This window comes from Calypte anna, chromosome 9 (assembly GCF_003957555.1).
Source record: "Calypte anna isolate BGI_N300 chromosome 9, bCalAnn1_v1.p, whole genome shotgun sequence".
In the NCBI taxonomy this organism is placed as follows: domain Eukaryota; kingdom Metazoa; phylum Chordata; class Aves; order Apodiformes; family Trochilidae; genus Calypte; species Calypte anna.
In genome coordinates this window covers 4,354,316-4,375,929 of record NC_044255.1, presented here as the reverse complement: position 1 = coordinate 4,375,929, position 21,614 = coordinate 4,354,316, and the positions used below count along the sequence as shown (strand labels likewise).

The window sequence follows — 21,614 nt, the reverse complement described above, 5'->3', positions numbered from 1 at the left end:
TCTGACACAAGGAGGATGCAGCAGAGGGAAGCTGAATAAGAAGGGAAGAGGGGCTACGAGCAGGTGGGGGGAAAGATGGGGAGCTCAGCTTTATGGACCATTTTTACCTTCTCTTCGTAGATCTTCTTAACACGAGCCACAGCCTGGGCCAGCTGCTCCTTTTCTCCTGTGAAGACTATCTCGGTCTTGTTGACACTGGGAGGAGGAATGTTGATGCGTGTCCCCGTGTCCTGCATGAGCTCACTGACCAGCTTGTTGTAGGGGCCAGCAATGAAGGGGTGGTACACTTTCTCCACATCCAGACGCTCCACGGCACGTTTATCCTGGAACAGCCCAGAACAGACCCTGCTGGGAATTGCCTTCTGCATGCAGTCCCTGCCAGACACACCAAGGTTCCCAGTACTGCCTTGCTTGATGCTCTGGCCCAAGCACCCTTTTTAGTTTTGCAGGCTTGTAGATCTGCATCTCTTTCAATCTACAAATACTGCTGTTGCTGCTGCTGCTTACAGTCTTCACCTCTAATCTCCTGCCTTATCTCAGCTGGTACCTATTATGGTTCACTTCAAGTATGAAAGATGCTTATCTGACTTCAGAGATGGACAAAATGGGGAACCAGAAGCTGCAGAACCTGGCAGCAGTGCTTATGAAGACACAACGTACATCTCCCTTCAGATTTGACATCCTAGCTACCCACTGTGGCCACGGTGGCTAGAAATATCTACTGTACTATGGAGAAAGCAGATGACTGTCGAGCTAATGCCACGAGAGGGATCACAGTGCTGAAGTACCTGCTCAGCAGAGATAAGCAGGATCTCGTGTCGGGCCTTCTCAATCCCTTCCTTGGTGCCGGTGATCTTGATCTGGTTGCTGGGGTCATCTGGGCGGGGGATCTGGATTTTTGTTGCAGTTTTGAGCTCCAGGTCCTGCAGCTTCTCCCCATTCTTTCCAATGACAAATCGGTGGTGCTCCTTGGGGATGGCAACTGTTGCTGAAGCCTGCAACACCGACACCAAGCATATGGTGAGAAGTCTTGCCTGCACTGCCAGACCCACAGGACCAAAGCCAGGGAAAGCTGCTCAGCAGTACCACTGAGGAGCAAACACAGTGCTTTGTCAGCACCTTCTGTCCAAGGACTGATACTGTACCGCAACAGTTGATCTCTGGTGCCTGTATACTAGGAGTCTAAACCACACCTTTCCTCAGAACCCTTCTGCTGGCACAGGAGTTGTACTCTGAATTAGCAAAGGCCTTTAGGCACAGACAAAGAGGTGCCTAAGACACTGGAGCAGTACCAGACAGCAACTGAGAGGATGGCTCATGGGTGGAGTTTATCTGAACTCTGATATCTGCTGCCAGGGCTGCAGAGAACAAGACACATAACCTGAACTCCTAGGAAACAGAAATTCAACACCAGAATCCTATCCCAGCAGGCAGACAGCTTGGAGATGCTGACTGCTACTAAGTATTAAGGTGTCTTCACTGCAGCACATGCTGCTCCTGGGACTGCTTCTAGGAAGCCCCTCTTGGAAAAAGGGTCCCAAAAGCTTCTCTCAATCTGCTACTAAAGGGTTGGTTTGTAACAGATTCCTGACTGCTTCCCTTCTCACTGAATTTCTACTGGACCTGGTAGCTTGTGATTGTAACCATATTATTGATGCCTGTGAATACATAACTACTAACAGTAATTAGACACTTCAAAATTCAAGCTACACTGGAAAAACAAAACAAAACAAAATACAAAGAAAAAACCCGCAATTACTTGGTGTAACTCTTCAACTCTGCCCCTGTACTCAAGCCAGCCAAGCCTAGGAAAAGTTGGAAATAGAGACACACCTTTCAGACCTGAGGCCAGGGCAGCAGGAGGTCTGTGTGAGGACAGTGGGTCACGGATTTGTGGCTGTACAACCTGAACTATTTGTTCAGATGCACATTATGTAGGGTTTGTCCCTTTCTCTTCCCTCTGGCAGGGTATGACACATGGGATGAACAGCACTAAGCAGACATGGTATTAACTATTGCATTAACTACCTTTGACACTACACTTTAACACACACTGTGAGGACTGGCTGTAATATATTCTCACAACAACTACCATCTTGGTTACAAACTCAAGAATCTGAAGGTAAGAAATCAAAACTAGAGGACTGAAAGGAGGAGCAACTGAAACAACGGGGCTATGGCTTCTTACCAGGATGGCTTGAGTTACAGAATCCAGAACCTCAACCCAAAGCTTTTGGCAGGACTTCCTCTTCTCTACTTTCCTTTCTCCTATCCCTCCACGTTCTACTCTGGAGGACTCCAGAGAAAGCAGAGTTCCATTCTCATACACTACCATCTTTGTGCGAGGGGCCTGCACCCCACCAGGCACCAGCACCTCAGCAGAAAGCCACTGTTTGCAATGCAAGTGTCCAGGAGATTGCAGACACCACCCTTCATGCAACACCATGGCCTGTAATTAGCTGTGAACCCCATTTTAAGCCTCATTTCCATTTCAAATTGCTAATTGGGTGCTTTGAAAATATACGGCAAAGCTGAATTAGTCATCTAATAACACCTCTGGCTTATAAGCACACACACCCAAGGGTCTCAAGGCATTGGTGAGTCTTGAGGAAGAGCAAAGATGAAGTGAGGAACAGTTAAGATGCCCTCACCTGAGTCTGCAGCCGGGCAACAATCTCCTTTCGAGCCTTCATGACTGCTTCCAGCTTGCCAGAGACCATGATGGAAAGGCCCTGGTCCTTTGCCAGAGACAGCTCCAGGTGAGCTCCTGTCTTCTGCATGATGTCAAGGCAGATCTTGGCCTGCTCACCTTCTCCAAACTGGTTCATGTCCTTGTATTTTCTCTCCTCCAGTGGCACATGAAACACCTGCTCAGCCAGAGGACAGAGGAAAAGAAAGCACAGAAGCAGTCAGTAAGCTTTTGATTTCTAGTGCCTCCTTCTCTTATTGCCATACAGGGGGGGAATACTTCAATTACTCAGTAATTGAAATCTTTAACCCTCCCTTCTCAGCCCTGATCCAGCTATTTGTGGAGCAGGGATGCAGACTCCAGACAGTTTTCCAATACACCCCTCCCCTCCAGAGCAGTTCTAGCTCTCAGCTGCAATCCTCCTGGTGCTCCAGGGTAAAGTACAGCAGAGAGGCTGTCCCAGCCTGACACATTAAGGATTTCATACTTCAGGGAAAGATTCACTTCACCTACTTTTTGGAGGGAGGAAAATGAGGGAGATAAGACACCCACTCACACTAACCTGAGTGATGACAGAAGCCTTTATGGGTCGGATTTTGCTCCACGGCCCAGCAGGTTCCTGGGCAGCTTCCAAACATGGTGCTTTCTCAGGGAGCGGAGGGAAGGCTTCCTTGTAGGTTGGAGGATCATTCTCTTCTTCAGAGTTTAAAGCTGTAACTGGGGTGAAACCCAACAGTCTAAATGAGATGCTGTCCTTGCAGAAATGCCCCTATTCACAGACAGTGCAATTGTATTTAGGCACAAGGGAGAGCAAATGACTTGTGCACTACTATTAATCCTATTACAGTTGTGTTTGTGGAGCAGCCAAGTCTGGAACAGAACCAAGTGCCACACAGCACAGACTGCAGGAGATGCCATGCACAGACTTTCTGAGCTGACACTATGGGTGTAGAACTGAACATGTACATGAAGGGTTGCTAACGGCACGTTACTGCCAACACTGTCAAGAGGGGCTTAATTAGGGGAGAGGACGCTGAGCAGCAAGAACTGAAACAGGTCAGAAGGGGATAAGACAAACATACACCCAGGAGAAGTGCTATAATTAGGGCAGAGTCCAGGGAAAGCCTGTACCTTACATTTGACTCAATTATGCACTTGGCTAAGCCAAGTGGTCCAGCTCACGGCTGGCGGATGGGTGCTGAAACCCACCAGTGAGTCAGTTAATAGTTATTCTGAATTTCTCCAGCACCTGGCTGAGCAAAGGAGGGAAGAAAAGCCCGGCACACTGATCCCATGGGGTTCCCTTGTAGCCCAATGCCCTGTCCCATGTCTCTATGAAGATCTGAGGCTTGTCTCCTCCTGGTCCTGAACACCGCAGCATCACCGCTTGTGCTGCTGATAGCAGGAAGCCAGAGTTTGGCAGGCCACCAGTCTGGGGATGAAGAATGCATTGGTTGCATGCTTGTGGGGAACCAGACACACGGAGCTTGGGTGAGGGCTGAGGAACCCTGTCTGTGTGCAGAACTGAGCTGTGTTTTCTCACCTTTCACCTGCTGCTGAGCCAGGCCGCTGCGGTGTTCAGCGAAGCTCTCCTGGGTCAACACTGCCACGGAGCTCATTGTCGACTTCCCACCCACACACAGTCCGGGTATGCCACTGGAGACACACAACCAGCAACACTGTTACTGACTCCATTCAAGGTGCTCAGGAGTTACTCCAGGAAGATAAAACTATGTGTTAGTGAGCTCTTTATATTATAGACAGCCTCTAGAAAAGCACCGAGCAGCTGCCCAGTTGCTGAGTCAGAAATGAACTCAAGAGGAAATATTTCCTCACCAAAACCAGAGCTCCTCATTAAGGCAGCAGAGGATGTGCAACCTAAGAAGGTCACTGGAAAGGGGGACACTAGAAGTTGTTAAAGCATACTCTAATTAATATATTAATTATTAATGGTGTGCAATTTTTAAATGAGTATCCTAAGGTCCAAGATCATTGTGTAATCCTGGAGAAAAAAAAAAAAACAAAACAAAAAAGGGCCCAAGATGCTGCCTCTTCCTGAAAAAGACTTATTAAGGTGCTTGAACTCCCACTGACTTAGGGTTATACTCTGATAAGCAAGTTCACCAAGATGTTTGGTTTTCCCAAAAAGAAGAACTCACCAGCTAAATGGTCAGTAGCCAGAGAGTCCGTCCTGTAAGCTGCCCGTTTGTCAGCCTGCCAGCTTTTGCTTTATAGAAAAAAAAAAAAAAAAGAAAAAAATTATATTACACCACTGTTCCAAGACAACAGGAAAACATCACACCCCCGTTAAGGTACCTTTCAAAAGAGCACCACCTATACTATGCTTCAGACTTGCACCCTGTCCAAAATGTTCTTGCACTGAGTCACATCTTGCCATACTTTACCTGTCACGTTCTTACTGGTGCTACAGGCAACACCACTACCTGCTTAAACCTCACAGGAGAAAGCCTGGAGTAGCTACTCTTTCATCACGCTGGCTACAAGAGCAGCCATCCAGGATCAGGCAAAAATAGTCAATTAGTAGCAGATGTGCAAGACAGACATGAAATTTCAGGGTTGCAAGCTAGTCAGAGGGGACTAACAACCTGACAACCTGCCAACAAGGCTGCCATCAGTCACAAGTGAGGAATGCAGTTTAGTGGAGTTTGGGTGAATCAACACAGACATCCTCACAAACTAAGGCAAACACTGAGGGCTATCCACACTTATTTTTTCATTTCAATAAGCTCATGCAGCAGGCACTGAATCTCTGTCTCAAGGCCTAAGGCTACAAGTAGGAAGAACAAACCCCACACTGGTTTGTATGACTATTTTAAAAGTGTACAAAAGATGAAACCAGGAAAAAAAATACATTGTTGGGAGCTTTATAGCTCCTGTATTTGGATTTACTCAAAAAGTGCTTCGGAATATAAGGAAAAATCTAAAGCTGGTACAGGACACACTCTGCCAGATGCACAGCAATTCCCCACCCCACAGAGCTCCCCCACCAGCTATGAATGCACTTGCAGGGTCTGCAGCCTTCTAAAATCCAGTGCCTCCAAATGCTCATGGGACTAGAGGTCTCTCTCCCACACAGACCTTGCCATGCTGCTCAACCTTCTTATGAGCACACCTGGGCACTTTTCAATAAACTGAGACTTTCAACTTCTGACCTCCTGAAACCCCAGCATTGCTGCTGTGGTGTCTTGCATCACACTTATGTTGAGACACAGTAAGAGAAGGTAACAGAGGTGGAACAAAGAGAGGGAAGAACAGGGAAGCCACACAGGCCTGGTCTGCCCCTCAGTGACTGCCAGAGAGCATCCCCTGCTACTCCAGCGTGCCTTCAACAGGGCAACACCTGTGCACAGACAGAGCAATAGAGCTGATATTGCTATAAATCCTGTTACAAGCTACCAGGACAGGCAGACAGCTGTGCTGTTTGAAACATAGCTGCTGCAGAGCATGCAAAAAGCTGGCTAGTAACCTAATCTGACAGAAATACCCAAGTCCTCCTCCCTGTCCATGTTTACGCCGTGGTGTAACACTTGGTTACGTGTCCATGGTGCATGACTGCAGGACTCAGCTGCCACAGAACCAAGGAAAACGTGTTAGCAGTATGGCAGCTGGCCCAGAGTGCTGTGGCAAGGCTTGGAGCCTTGGCTGTTGGCTCCTCCAACCTGTTGGGTTTGCACTGAGGGTATCACCAGCATGGGAAGCTGCAAACAGGAACAAGGGCAGGAGCAAGAAGCATCCTAGACATCACAAGCAGCTGCCAAGGTCTGGCCAGAGCCTTGCTGACAGCATGGATGTGCTCACAACTTTCATTTCCCAGGAAAGCACCACCTGGCTCATCTTGCATGTGCTCTGCTCCTTAGAGGAGGGTAAAGATGAGAAGTCAGTGAACGACACCCAATATAGTACCTACTGATGAGCCATGACCTCAAGGCACAGCTGCTGGTTTCACTGTGTCCACAACAGCTGCAGAGCTCTTCCTTGCAGCCACCATCTCAGAGAAGGCTCAGAGGTTCAAAGAGAAACCTCAGGGCAGCATTTCCACGCCTGAATTTCTGCTTCGACACCCAGACAGCAAGCTAGAAACAAAAACTTTTCGTCTCCAGCAACCCTAAACATCTAGAATACTGTAGACCTCAGGGATTCATCTCTGGCCAAAAATCAGACGCAGCCATTGGTATTTTAAATGTAACACCAAAACCAGCAGCTCAGATATTGTATTTGGAGCCTCCAACCCCTTGACTTCCACTTTAGGTCTTCAAGCTAAGGTTACAGATATGTTATGCTAGCATCTGCCTGACTGTGTCAACAGGTTTTTAAACTGCCTCACTTTCCACTGTCTGTAGAGCTGGCTTTGTGTGCCAAAAGAAGTTTAAGAAGTCTACAACACACTTAAAATGAAGAGAACAAAATCATCCTAAAAATAACCTCCAGCAAGGGCCAGACCTAACCACACGGGAAACATTTGTATGAAGAGAAACAAAAGCAAAGTCATAAGTTACAGTGCCAGTACAAATCAGGACTTGGGGACAGAAACAGAATTTACATATTTTTAAAACCATATTTAATGAAAATATCAGCTTTTTATTAATCAAAGTGAAGAAAAACCAGTTGCAGCTAGGATGGCACGTAGCAACAGGGCTGGGCCTGACTGTGTCAGCAACAGTCTTCTGTCAGATGTTCACTCAGGGCAAGGTGATCTCTTGGTAGGCGAGTGGTCATACAGGAACATTCCTGCCTTCTGAAATCCTACTGGCTGCCAGACCCAGGCCCCAGCCCCATGGTTTTGGGGGGAATCACACAGGGACAGCCATGAAGTGTCTTCACTTTGCTCTGATTCCCTAGGTAGTCCATCAGAGAACACAAGACAGCCAGACTTAGACCTGACCCAACCCTTCTATGTATCTACAAGTCCACTGACCCCAAGACCTGCCACCTTCACCACGTCATGTCCTGCCCTTGGACAGGAGATGCCCTGTGCCTGCCCAGCCAAGGACAACGTGCACCTGGCCACGTCCTCCTGGAGAGCCCTGAGCAGGGCAGGACCCGGCCATGCTTCTCACCAAGGCTGAGGAAGGGCTTCCAGAACCACGCACCGAGGGGCTCACAGAATCATTTGGGTTGGAAAGGAGCTCTGGGATCATCAAATCCAACCCTTGATCCATTCCCCCACTGGTTCCCAGCCCATGGCACTCAGTGCCACATCCAGGCTCTTTGGAAATATCTCCAGACACGGAGAATCCACTAATTCCCTGGGCAGCCCATTCCAATGCCTGATCACCCTCTCCAGAAAGAAATTCTATCTAATGTCCAACCTAAACCTCCCCTGGCACAACTTGAGACCCTGCCCTCTTGTCTTGCTGAGAGTTGCCTGGGAAAAGAGACCAACCCCCCCCTGGCTCCAACCTCCTTTCAGGGAGTTGTAGAGAGTGATGAGGTCTCCCCTGAGCCTCCTCTTCTCCAGCCTAAACAACCCCCAGCTCCCTCAGCCCTTCCTCCCGGCCTCGGGAAGCAGGACCGCGTGGGTCAGACTGCCCCGGAGCCCACCCGGGGCTGTTCGTTCCTCCACCGCGATGCTCATCTCCCGCCGGACACCGGCGCGGGCAGCGCGGAAGCGGGCAGTCCGGCGGGGCCAGGCGGAGAGCTGATCCTACGCTTCCCCTCCAGACTCCCGGCCAAGGCAGGCCCAGGCGGGGAAGCCGCAGGGCCCCGCGGCCCAGGCCAGGACGGGCGGCGCCGCCAGCGCCACCTCAGCACTGCCGGCACCGGGGGCGGGGCGGCGGGGCGGGGCGGCGCCCTTAAAGGGACCGGCGGGTCCCCGCTGTCACCCGCGCCCCCCGTGCCGGGCCGAGCGGGCGGGGAGCGGCGGTGAGGGGCTCACCCGAACGAACGTAGCGTCCGTGCGGGAACGGGGCCGGCGGCACGGTGGGGGTGGGCGGGGCAGCGGCAGCCCCGACCCCAGCTCGGCGCTGCCCTCCGTGAGGCAAGGCCGGGGGCGGCCTTGTCACGCAAGCGGGGATGAGGTGCCACAGCGGGGGGCCCGGTGACAGCCACCGAGCACGGCTCCGCGGACGCTCGAAAGCCTCCGCTGGCGGCAGCGAGGCGGGCGCGGGGCTGGGCGGGCACGGCCTGCTCCTAGCCCGGCATCAGCACCTCCCCGGTGCCTGGCCGCCCCCGCCGGTGGCCCGGGGAGCGGGGTCGGGGCACTCGTCCCTCTAAGTCACGACGAGAGCGGAACGGCGCGAATCCCGCCACCCGGGGGAGGGCCGCCCGCTGCCGCCGCTCCGCGGGCTGATCCCACCGCCGGACGAACGCCTACCAAAGGCTGCTTTGGCTCCTACCAGGGGCAAGCTCTGCGGCCGCCGGGCTCGACGTGGAGTCGCCCCGACGCTCTCCCTCCTTCTGGCGAGGGGGGACAGTGCCGCACCCCGGCCCGGGCCGCCCCCTCCCCACACACCGGCGGGGCCCAGCGTCCCCATCAGCCCAGGCCCTGCACGGCGCCGCATGCCGGCGCTACCCGACAGCTGCCGCCGGCCGGCACAGCCGGGCACCGGTGGAGGCCGAGCCGGCGGGGCCGGAACCCCTCCTTCCCACCGCCGGCTGCCCCGAGTGCCCCCTTTCCCGAGCAGCCCCCGACGGACTTTGCCCGACCGGCGGGAACTTGGCCCGGAGTTTCCCGGCGGCGCCGACACGTCGGTGCCCAGGAGGAAAGAAGCAAGACCGAACCGGACCGGGCCGCCCCCCCCCCCCCCCCCAGTCCTCACCGCCCCCACCCCCCCCTCCAAGCCTCCACAGTCGGCGTCGCGGCGGAGGAGCCGCCCCCCGCCCCCGTGACTCACTCCGGCCGGTGCCCGCTCGCCCGCCCTGCTGGAGAACCGGAGCGCTCCTGGGAGAGCGGCGAGGCGCCCGCCCCACCGCCTATATAGGCCGGGCCGCTGCCAATCCCCGGCCCACACGTCAGCGGGACATGCCCCTTCCCGGCGGGGCCGGCCGGCCCGCCACGCGTGCCCCGCACCGCCGGGGGCGCCCCGCCGCCACGGCCCGGCAGCCCCGCTCCTGCCACCCCGGGGCTCTAAGCGAGGGAGGAAAGCCGCGCTGGCTGCCACCTGCACCCTGCGCCCCGGGCACCGAGCCGCCACCGGCTCCTCGCCCCGGGCTGACACCCGCGGGAAACCCCCGGCCGCCTGCCCCTAAACAACGCCTCGGGGCGCAGGAAGCGCGGCCCCTCCGAGCCCGGAGGCACTGCTGGAGCTGCTGCAGGACAGAGCCCACCCGGCTGCCTCTCCCTAGCACCGGCTGCCCCGCTGCTCCGGGAGACAGTTCAGCTCCCAAGAGCTGAGAACTGCCGGTTTCACAAAGGGTTAGTGAGTGGGAGCGGCTCAACAGTCTTAAATTGGCACCGGGGAGCAGCAAATGCCTGGGGTTTGTGCCCAGTCCCACAAGTGGAGAAAGAGACCGAGGCTCCAGCCCCTGAAGGCCAAGTTGTTCCTCCTCTTGCACAGTCTGCGTCAAAGCAGCAGCTACCCCATGCTGGAGTTGCAGACAGGAGATGGGGCAAGGTAAGAGATTAAAAAAACATCACACACACACACACACAGAAGAAAGAAGCCCCTCTCCATATTCTAGTCTCTCCTCTGGAAGTGGAGAGGAGCAAAGAAGGGGAAAAGCAAGCCAGCAAGAACAATCAACATCCTCTCTATAGCAAAGGAAGATAATAAGGTTTGTGCAATATAGATCTTTATAGATTTTTATATAGAATTGCACCCTTAGGGAACTGAGGAAAATGAAAGTCACATCAGTGTAAAAATATATGGAATTTGTACTGATATTTGCATTATCTCAGTCTCTGCCCATTTTCCTACACTGGATTGTCCTCATCATTCATAACTTGCTTGCACTCAGTGACTGACTGGTTTTCTCATTCACACCCTGTGCTCTCCCAGATCCTGGCAAACTAAACTCAAGAACCTGCTTTGTGGAGCCCTGACTGCATAAATCTGAGGTCTTTGGAATAACTGCTTTTGGTTACGTGCAGAAATATTTGGAGCTATTCATTCACTGTATTTATGGAAACATGGCTAGTATTTAGCCTTAAATTATGATTCTTATTATTGAACAAGAGATTTCTCCCATTGTTCCTCTGTTAATCCTGGTCTGGGAGGACATCATTAAAGCACTTAAATTTTTTGACTGAGTTTATCCCTGGAAATAAAAATACACTTGTGGGTGAAACTGGTAAGTACGTTAAAGGGAGGAGAACAGTCATGAAGAGTTGACACCCTGCCCAGACACTGTGATGATCCATCTCCCCCTGTACCGGCCTCTCCTCAAAAAATCTTTTGGTCTCTGTGAGGTTACTGCTGCACAGAAAGGCAGCAGCCACCACTGCTGCCACGTCATAGATGCTCCAAGAGCTGGCTCAGGCTCCTCTGATACAAAAAGTCTGGGCTGTGGATGCCAGCAGCACCCTGTAAGACACAGGCGAGCAGGCTGGGGCAAAAATCAAAAGCAGAGCTTTGGGGACTTGGCCAAACCCCATCACCTCCAGACTTTGGACACTTCTGCTTCCAGGCTGCAGCTGAGGGCAGAGCAGGGGGGGTTCTAATGTGGGACCCAGAGCCTAAAACTCTGACCCAAAGTGCATGATGCTTTTTCTGGAACTTTCACTCCCTCATGTTTACCTCCCCAGAGCAAAGCAAGCAGCCTCTTTTCAATGCTCTAACTTTGCTGCATCCAATTAACCCTGACACAGGTGAGTATCCTGATGATCCCCTGTGCTGGGGAGCCAGAGGAGCACCACAATCCCCACACTAGAGCATCTCACTGGAACATCTTACTTCTTCCTCAACTCCACCTCATTATCTGGTTCAGCAGGGGCCCTCTGTGGGGACCTTCCACCTTGTACCTATGGGACAACCACAGAGCCCTCTCCTGCTCTATGTAAGCTGTAACCACTGGGGTTGCTAGGACATGATGGATTTCTGGCTTGTAGCACAGTTCCCTCTCCAGGACTGTTGAGAGGAAATCTTTCCCATGTGTTTCTGTCTCCCTCTCTTTGCAGCTGCAATTGGTGTGAGTGAAGCCTGCCAGGTCCAGAAGACACTGGAAGGCCTAAAACATCCACTGCATGTCACTCTGTGATTTCTGCTGAAGGAGAGCTCACCTTTCCTCCCTCATTCAGTAAGTACAGAATCATGCTGCACCTGGAAAAAAGCAAATTTAGAGGGTGCTAGGAGGCCTATTTCAACCTACTGCTCCTCCTGCCACCACAGCACTGATTCACTGAACATCCACATCCCACCCCAGCCCTCTTCTTCCATAAGGCAATGGAATATAGGGCAGAGCAAGGCCTGCAGGGCCTGCTTGGTGCCTGTTCTACTTGCCCACAAGGGCAATCTCATATTAAATAATAATAATTTAAAAAATGCTCATCGTGGAGATGTGTGTAAAATGACACCTCTAGAAGCCAGACATAGGAATTTTTGGTAGCTGAGGGAAGGAGAGACAAAGGAGGTACCCAACCCCTTAGCAAAGACTAACCTGCCTCCTTTCCCTCTAGCATCCCATGGTTTGGCAGGATTACAACAGGCCCTGGTTTTATGACTGATAACAACTGAAAAAAAAGCTTGCAAAGAGAGCACTAATGTTCATGCAACAGAAAAGGTGAAGGCTTGGGCAATCTGTAATTTCCATAGCTTATCTAAGTGGTGGCTTATCACCAGTCTGAGGGAGGACACAAATAGGACCAGCAAAAATATGAAACTCACACAGAGATAAAACTAACACTGAACACATTTGCCAGTGTGAAAGCAAAGGTTGATGAGTTAAGAAGCTTTCCACAATCACAGCACCCTAGGATTCTTGAGGAGGAGAAAGTAAAATTTCAGCTCCTTGAACTACTGGAGCAAAGACCACAAGAAGGTTGGTCTTTACTTGGCACATTCACCCTCACTGAGTTAGGATTTTACAAAGGATTTCTTCTAGCCTGTTCTTATTTTCTGCTGTTATAAGAGATCCCTATTTTTCCTGCCAGAAACTTCAAGCCTTATTTGGAAAGCAACCCAAGTATGCTCCAAAGAGTGTGCTGTGACTTTATTTCCTGTTAAATGTAACTCCAGATTTCCAAAACTGTACAAATAAGCACCTTTTTTTTTTTTTTAAACTTTGGGTTCTTACCTCACACATTGAAGTCAGAAAACACTACAGAATAACTGCCCCTAAAGTAACTCAGCTAATGTGTGGCATGAAGAGAAAAGGGGTAGGGGAATACTTTGGACCACAGTAGATAAAGAAGTGGAAAAGCATCCAGGATGCAGAGGAGTATTTGGGTTCTCAGCCAAACAAGGAAAGATACACTTCTCAACTCTAAAGCTATTGCTATGGCTTGCCCATCTTCCAATAAAACGTTCTTTATTTCTCCAGGAAAACCTTTATTAAAGTAAGGGTCAAATTATATTCATCCTTCTGCTAAAAGGAAAAAAGTTTCATCATAAAAAATGACTGAATTTATTTGGCTTATGTCTCCATGACTCTGACACCAGACTGCCATGAGGAAGAGAACTTCCAGGGACATGCAAGTCAGGCAGTTCCCTTCCCCACTCACACATCAGTACCAGGAAGAAATGATTCTGTAGGCTAAACTCTGCCCCTCAGCTGTATTTAATGCCAGCCCACCATCCTCAGAGGCCCAGGGTAAGTACCCAAGTAGAGAACTGCTGGTAGAAAGAGAAAAGTCTGCCTGAGCCTGTACCCTAATCCCAAATCCAACCATTTAGTCACCATTTATTGGGAATAAGGGAGGGAAAGGTGGAAGGAAGGTGAGACCATGTGTGTTTGTCTCACATAGGACCTCAGTGGTATAAATAAGGGGTCCCAAGGGAGCACAACATTACTTTTGCATTGGCTGTCTCCTGATAAACCTACATTGTTTAAGGGTAATTACCTTGCAGAAGCAGAAGAGCTGACCAGACACTGAAGGAAGGTGACTAATCTCAGCAGGCCTCTCAGGCCAAAATGGTTGTTTTGAAGATATATTTATTCCCTGGGCACCCTGACAATAACATTATGCAACCATCAGCTAGCAAAAAATACAAACACTGCCATTCCTAGACTATCACAGGCTGCTCTGTAAAAAAGGGGGCAAGTAAAACAGGTAGGAAGATGAGAAGCAGCTTACTGGTGCTGACAGTTCCAGTGTACACAAGTAGCTTTAAACCCTCTGACTGCAGAGAGGAAAAGCTACTCATTAATGGCAGAGATGCATGTTTTGCATGGGTACACTGTAAGCAAATTACATTAAGTGATTAAAACAGACAAGCCAGTCAAGAGACTCAAGATCAACTCTCAGTTTTGCTGCTGATTTGTGAACTGCCTTGTGAAATTGTCTTGGTTGCCCTGGCTGTGTGAACACAGCAGTCTTGATTTACTCTGTGGACTCATTATTTCATTTCAGGTTGCTCAGAATGTTATGATCTTTGGATGCCAGGTGCTCTGACAACAACAACAAAAACCCCACAAAAAACCCCAACAAAACCAAACCAAACAACAAAAAAACCCCACAACCATTTTGGAGATAAGGAAGCCAGTCAATGGACAGTTTAATAAAATAAATCCAAAAGCAAAGCAAAAGGAATCTCCACAGAGGACAGAAGTCTGTTCTTCCACTGAAACTAGAAGAGAAATCTGATTAACTAACACAAAGTTGGCTTCCAGAAGGAGTTAGGATTTCATATTGCCAAGACCAAATGGAATAGATAAACTGGAATGAGATGAAAACAGAAGTAATACACATTGTCTGGGAAGTGGCAAGAGCACAGCAGAAGTGAAAGGAATCACAGAAATTCAGGAGACCCAACAACAAAACAGGTTGGTCTGAGTCTCTGGGGCCTCTAGTCCAACCTCCTGCTCCACAGAGGGTCAGATCAGAATGTCCAGGGGTTTCTTTGGCCAGGTCTTGAAAGCCTTCAAAGGCACACAAACTTTTTTCAATAAGGCAACTTATTTCAATACCTGACTATCCTAAGAGTGAGAAAAGGTTCTTACTTGCACACAGAACCTTTGATTTCAATTTTGGCTCTTCATGCTGATCTGAACTTGATTAACTTACCACCACACTGTCTGCTCATCATACACAGGTGCTTTCAGCACTGTTCTCTGTTCAAAATGCACTGCAGAAGAAAGATCACCCACAGCTGAGCTGAGAGCTACTTCCTAAGGCCTGCTTGGATACCTGCAGATAAATATCATGGTTACCCAAGAAGTGAGGATTGCAGAGATAGTGGCTGCTTTGTTTTGCAGTATTTCCTCTCTCTTCTTCAGAAGAAAACTTTCACTTCACCTTCTTTTGGCTACTGGGTTGGAGTTCCTTTGTTTACCTTTTCAGTGTCCCTCCTTGCAACTGCAATATAAAGTGAACACATGGCAATTTTTAGGGTTTTTTTATTTATTTAATAAGAGATGTTGCCAGAAGCTCTCGTATCACATAGCTTAGAAAGGTAAGGGACTTGCAAGCCCTAAACTTTTTTTTACACTGTCATTTTTAGAAAACCCAAAGCTGACTTGTTGCCTCAGTTTGAACATGTAACCACACTCCCCAAGACCCTCCTGCATGTACTCTGAGGCTGATGTTTTGCAGGGCAGAATTACAGGACCAAGTTATGGCAGTTTATAAAGATGACAACCACTCAACCAGGTAAATATATACAGAAAATGAAAAAAAATTTAAAAGTTGCAAACTGACACTTGTCAAGTGCCATTTTTCATGGGGATAACTTGCAACTTAATCATGGAAACTGTAAACAGACATTTTTGTCTGGTTTTGGTTTTTAGTCTGGATGAGCTGTTTTTGATTCTAGGTATTGTACAGAAAAAATACACAAGCCTGGTCACAGCTCCTTAAAAGCTTGTTCAAGATGCCTCAGTTACCAATGTTTATTGGATAACAAACACTTATGAGAATGCCAGAGCTTCATTTTTATAAACTTTCTATGTGCTCTGGTATGTTTTCCTTCAAGTTCCAGTTCTCCAAGTCACATGGCTTCACAGGACTCTCTAGCTCTGTAGATTTATTTTTTTTTATTTCAACCTTTCAGTTACAATAAGCAGTTTGAAAATACAACCCAGAAAAATTACTCTGACAAAGAAAAACTTCAGAAGCCTAAAATCATTAAACTTGCAGGGAGATGAGTGCTTTGTTTGGAGGGGGGAAGTAACAATCTAAAACTAAAAAAAGTGTTCAGTTTGGCAACAGCTCCTCTGAGAAGGATAAAAAAAGTATTCTGCCTCCAAGTGCCACTTTTAGAAGTGATGATGGGACCCTTGCTATTTAAGTACAACCTTCCCTTTGTCCTATTCACAGCACATGCAATAGGGGCTCAGTGTATCCACAGACAAGCACTAATTCCTAATCTCTACCAGGCCAAGCAAAAGGCTCTTCATGTGTTGGAATGACATCAGGGTGATCTAAACTGACAGTGAAAAAACCAGACAGTCTTCTCTTCCAAATCTGCAGGGCCACACTAAGCCTGCTGTGAAAGGAGAGAGAGACAGAGAAAGAGCAAGGACTCGGAGTAAAACTGTTTCCACTAATTGTTACAAATAATATTATTTTACACTTAAAACCTCTTTTCCTAACTGAATCATTTCCATTCCCACCCTACTCATCTTTGGGCTCAACTAAATGGTACATGTGCCACCTTAGGTACAATATTTTTTGCTTGGATCCCTGTACAGTCCCCCACCCACATGTTATGATCTTTTGGATTTGTTAATCCTGAGCAACAGGAGTATTGAAATAAAATAGGTGTTAACTTAAATTTCCAAGGACTTCTGAACTTCTAGATACTCACTGCTTGCTCTTACATTAGCCACAACTCTGCCACAACCAGAGCCTGCAGCTCAGTATTTTAATTTCATGAAACTACTTTTAAGTGTAGAATTTTCAAGTTTCCTCAGTGCTGCTTAACCAGCTCTATTTTTAAACAATAGTCACATATCTACAATTTGCTATCCTCCTGAGATTAAGGGTCCTTGTAAAACCATGGTCCTAAATCCCAGCAGGCTACACCAACCGCTGAAGAATTTTATAAACAAAAGCATATGCAATAATAAAAGGCCAAACATTATATATTCCCATCCATACTCTAACTCTGCCTGCTCTGTTGCTGTTCTCAGCTTTCCTTTCAAGTGCTCCAACACAGGTCCACACTCAGGTTTATCACTTGAACAGAGATAACAGCAAATTTGCTTTCTACAGTGCAACAGCCAGGGACTGTTCTGCAGAAAGTGGAGCCCTGCTGCCCTCTGAGAGGGGCAGGGGGGGTAGGAAAGCCCACACCATCTCCAGTGCCCACTGGGGAGACACAGACACCCCCAGCTACTCACCTGAGGATCACTCCTGGCCTCTCATCCCACTCCAGCTTTCTCTGGCTTTGCCTCTGTCCCTGCCTCTTCACTGCATCAACTCTGACTTGCAGGCTCTTCCTTTTTCCTGTCTCAACCTATGTATCCATCCCATGCCTGATGTCCCTGTTCCTGCCACACAGCCTGGCATAAGCATGCTTTTTTTTTTTTTTGTCTCATCTTTGGCAAATATCCAGTTTATTTTGTGAAATACCCAGTTTAATTTTCAGTGCCAGAAACACGGGGATAAATGGAAACAACAGGAAGAGAACCAGCAAGTGGTATTACTGCAGGTGATACCATCCAAACTGAGCAATGGACATCAAGGTGTTCAGCATTCCTTAGCAAAAAAAAACCAAACAAAACCAACAACAACCTTTTACTGATTTTTCAAACAACTCATTGCAAAACCTTTGAAATGACAGGCTACCAAAACTAGCAGGAGTAGGGGAAAAGTGATAGCATGATGCCCATGCTACATGCCAATACTCTAAAACAAGCCTGGCACTTGAGTGATGCAAGAACACTACTCCAGTTATCCTTGAAAAAACACAACAGAGGTTAGCTTATGAAAGCTCACCATACCTGCCTTGTGATATTTACTGAGATGGGATACCAGTAACCTCTTAAAACTAGAGTCTTGATGAGTCAGACAACACTTTTATTGACAGAGACCCCAACAAGTCATTATCAGTTCAGTACCACAGGGAGAAGGCTGGGTCCTGACACCTTCAAGCTGAATAGTAATGAAAACACAGCAACAGTCCAAGACTTTCCTCCTTAAGATCCAGTTAGTTGCTGTGATGTAGCTAAATGCATAGCTACACCACAGGAATATTAATTGCCATGATATCAGCACAGATCCAGAGATTTTCAGTCACAGATATTCCCTGTGCAGGTCAGAGGTATGGTGTACTCACAAGCTACGTGCATGGATGCTTTTACCAGAACCAACCTGATTTGTGACATACATTTATAGGCAAGTCTGGATATTCTGGAATTCTGCTTGTTGATTTTAGGTTTGTGTGTTTGGTTTCTTCCCTTAACACTAAGCAAACCTATCAGCTCCCTCTACAAACTTTTCTTAAATGGTTCTCATCAGTGAAAAATCTTCACTAAAAAGGAAAAGAACTCTTGCTGGAAGTTGCACTGCTGTGTATAAGAGAATCTGGTGCTACTTGCATTTTGCATCAACAAGTAAATCTAGTTTACAATTAAATTCAACAGCTTGACTTCAGGAAAGTTGCATCAACTTCACAGTGCTATTCAATCCTCTCAAAGGCAAAACTTTCCCTGTGAATCATCACTCCCCGTCATCTTACAGCTACTGAACCAATCCCCTCCCTTCTTCCAGTGCTGTTTTTCCACTGAAGTTAAACTCATTATGATTTCCTCTACACCAAGCCTTTTGTGGTCCATCTTCTCTCAGGTTTCTCCTGGGTTTTTCTGGTTGGTTTGTTGGGTTTTTTGTTTGTTTGTTTTTTCCCCTCTGCCTACTGCTTTGCAAGTGCCTCTTTTATGGCTCTATCTGGACACAGCTCCTTGCTCCAACCCTGCTTCTCCCAAGAGAGTGACACAGTGCCATGGCTGTGGCTGCCTCCCAACACAGCCAGCTCCCACCACAGGGAGCCAAAGTCAGCTCCAGCCCTGCTGCCCCTTCCCACCTCTGCCTCCTGCCATCAGGACACAAGGTTTCCTCCTCAAACCAATAACTGCAATTAAGGAGACTTCAACTGAGGTGAGAGCATTGCCAAGTTTTTCTCCCCCTCTCTAAATAAAGCAACATTTTGCTTCATTTATAGCACTAAGAAACCCAGCTGGCTTTCTTCTGGACAGGCACTTACAGAAAGGCACAGCCTCTTCATTCTTTGCTGAACATTGAGCCCTCCCCAAAAGACAGGAATGCAGTACAGTACAGCAAGGTTAAAGCAAATGCTTTTTGAATCAGCTGAAGTCAAGAAATTAGCAGAGGTATTAATATACCTATGTTAATCACCCTCTCATATATCTAATAATAATTTGCAAAATATTAGCAAGGCTTGAGTGATCTGCCAGATGGAGGATTCAGCAAATCTGGACCAGTCATGAGAGACAAGCAATGTCTTCCAACAAGTTCAAAGTTACTGTATTTTATGGTAGTTACTAACTAGGATACTTGTGTTCTGTGAGACTGCTGCTGAAGTACCAGAGCCTGTGCAGGTAAAGAAACCAAAGACTACCTAAATGAAGGGAAAATGAAGGAAAAAAGAACTACTTTGGCTTTAATATACCTAAGTTTCTTATGAAAGAAAATAAACCCAAAGCACTCATCACAGCCTGACTACCTGTCCTACTGAAAATTAAAACCTTAAACACAAATTTTCTTCTGTACAAGTAAAATATGATAAAGGATTGGCTAGAGCTTTTCCTCCTTGTTTATTGGTACATCTTTTTTTTTCAACTTGACTCTCTTCCACTGAAATCACACCATGAGAGCTATGGAGCAACATCAGTTTACAGAAAGGAGATGGGGAGAAAGGTCACTAGAATTAAGTGTACAGGACTTCTCCATTTAAGATGGTAACGTAAATCACATGATTTTAATAGCAGATTTTTAGGACATAAACAGACCTTCTTTTAAAGCTAGAGGACAGCTAAATATAAAGTCACATGCTGAATTCCATACTCACTGTAATCCAAAATTATTCTTCCAAAACTAGGAATCTCTAAAACTCAAAGAGCTCTTGAAACAAGCTCTGAACTCAAGAGACTGGACTCTTGCCTTATTACCAGCCCAGCATAAGCACCTGGAGTCCAGAGACAGCTCCCAGTATCTCCTGAGCCACTCCACAATCCCTCCAGAGGCACCCTCCCATCCATTCCAGTCTCCAAGCCCACAATAAATACCACAGCCTCCTGCAAACACAGACCCTGCTGGGATAGCTTCTAGACCAAAACCCCACAAAATAGAATAAGCAAACCCCACCATGCTACACAGACACAACCTAATGCTCTCTTCTTTCAAGACTGGAGCAGTTAGGAGGAGCAACTCAGCTCAGATTCTGCAGCTGGGTTTTACTTTTCTATCTCTTCATCTGTTTTCATATTCTAATACAAATAATACCTACTTAATTATTGCACAGACCCGTGTTGCAAAAGTTTTACAGGCTCTGGGTGCTCTTGGACAAGTTAGACTCGTTACACCCTGGGTGAAGATGCCTTTCTCAGCCCAATTAAAAAAGCCCTGTTGCAACTTCTTCAGGAGTGCAAGGTCTTTGGCAAGAGTGCAACACTATTTCCACAAGAGTAATGCTATAGAGAGGAGGCTCTGCTTGTATTTCTGGTTATAGTGTCCTGCCAGCCCAGGCTCGGGTGCATAAGGACCAGACCAACTGATCTGTGGCTTTTTTCTTCCTGGCAGCAAGAAGAGTGTGAAGGCAGTTTCCAGACCTTGTCTCTACTGCTCACCAGTTTCAGAACTGGTATGAGGACACTTGTCAGTCTTCCTATTTTGCTTTAAGGTTCATTTTATAATCTCTGCACAGGATAGGCCTAAGGATTTCCTTCTGTAGACTTCCTCAATACAAAAAGTTGAACCATTGTTGAGTGGCTTTGATTTAAAGAAAACCTAAACAAACCTAAAAGCCAAAACCAAAAGGAAACTAAAAAACATTTTCAGATAAATCCAATACTCTACAGAATCCCATGGATACTCTTCCTGTCATGGGGAGTGAACTTTTTCATCCTCTGAACACGCTGGAGTGGTCTTGGGTACCACTGCTGACTGCTCTAACCATCTGACTGGCAGTGACTTGCGTGAAGCACCTGGATTTTCACCTGAATTTTAAGTATATCCATACCAGCTGAACATGCTCCTATAGGAGAGGGGAGAGGATATATCAGCTAAAACACTGTCACTGTTGAAACACCTCAATTTTCTTTGAAAACATGTGAGCTGCACAGGTTGGCTTTTCTGGGATGGCTCTTCACACTGGGAAAGAGCTATGAAACCCAAAGCTACAGCTTTCTTCTAACAGACCACAGTGTTTTCAGCAGCATCTGAGAGTAAAGTGGAAACAAAGACTATCCACTTGAGTAAGAACAACTGCTCTTATCCCACCAAAAAGCAGCTACTATTGTTACCATTATGCTATGAGAACATCAAGCTCCAATCACAGATCAACAGGCAACCTCTTCTGTGACCATCCCAGTCTAGAGAAGTGACACCAAAGAAAAAGCAGGGAACACAAGAGCCTTTAGCACAACAATCTTTTAACATGCAAGAAGTAGTTTTATAATTTTTTCCAATTTTTCAGGCAGAACCTAGGCAGGCAGAGGGTTGGAGATAGAGATTAGCAGACACAGCTACAAATTACACGACTGCTTCCTTTTTTGCCTTGCCTCTGATGTGTATTCCGATACCAGAGAGGAGGATAGCCAATCCACCTATGAAACACCACCTGAAACGCCACTTTTGGGACTAAAACAAAGAAAAAAAAACCATTACACTATCTGTTGAAATTGTGTTCTA

The 21,614-nt window shown here is 47.7% G+C and overlaps 1 protein-coding gene across 2 annotated transcripts in view; it reads right to left on the bottom strand.

Moving 5' to 3' along the window:
* Positions 1-21,614, bottom strand: part of HDLBP (high density lipoprotein binding protein) — a 39,185-nt gene that overhangs the window by 16,066 nt on the left and 1,505 nt on the right. The window contains exons 1-7 of one of the 2 annotated variants that reach the window (XM_030455978.1): positions 9,544-9,626; positions 4,849-4,916; positions 4,233-4,345; positions 3,252-3,406; positions 2,652-2,867; positions 789-995; positions 108-323 (exon numbers count right to left, since the gene is read on the bottom strand). In XM_030455978.1, the coding sequence (XP_030311838.1) occupies positions 108-323; positions 789-995; positions 2,652-2,867; positions 3,252-3,406; positions 4,233-4,308 (870 nt within the window). In that variant the 5' untranslated portion in view covers positions 4,309-4,345; positions 4,849-4,916; positions 9,544-9,626. Of the gene's footprint in view, positions 1-107; positions 324-788; positions 996-2,651; positions 2,868-3,251; positions 3,407-4,232; positions 4,346-4,848; positions 4,917-9,543; positions 9,627-21,614 lie in introns of those variants that run through there. The other variant, XM_008500844.2, reaches the window with a different exon arrangement.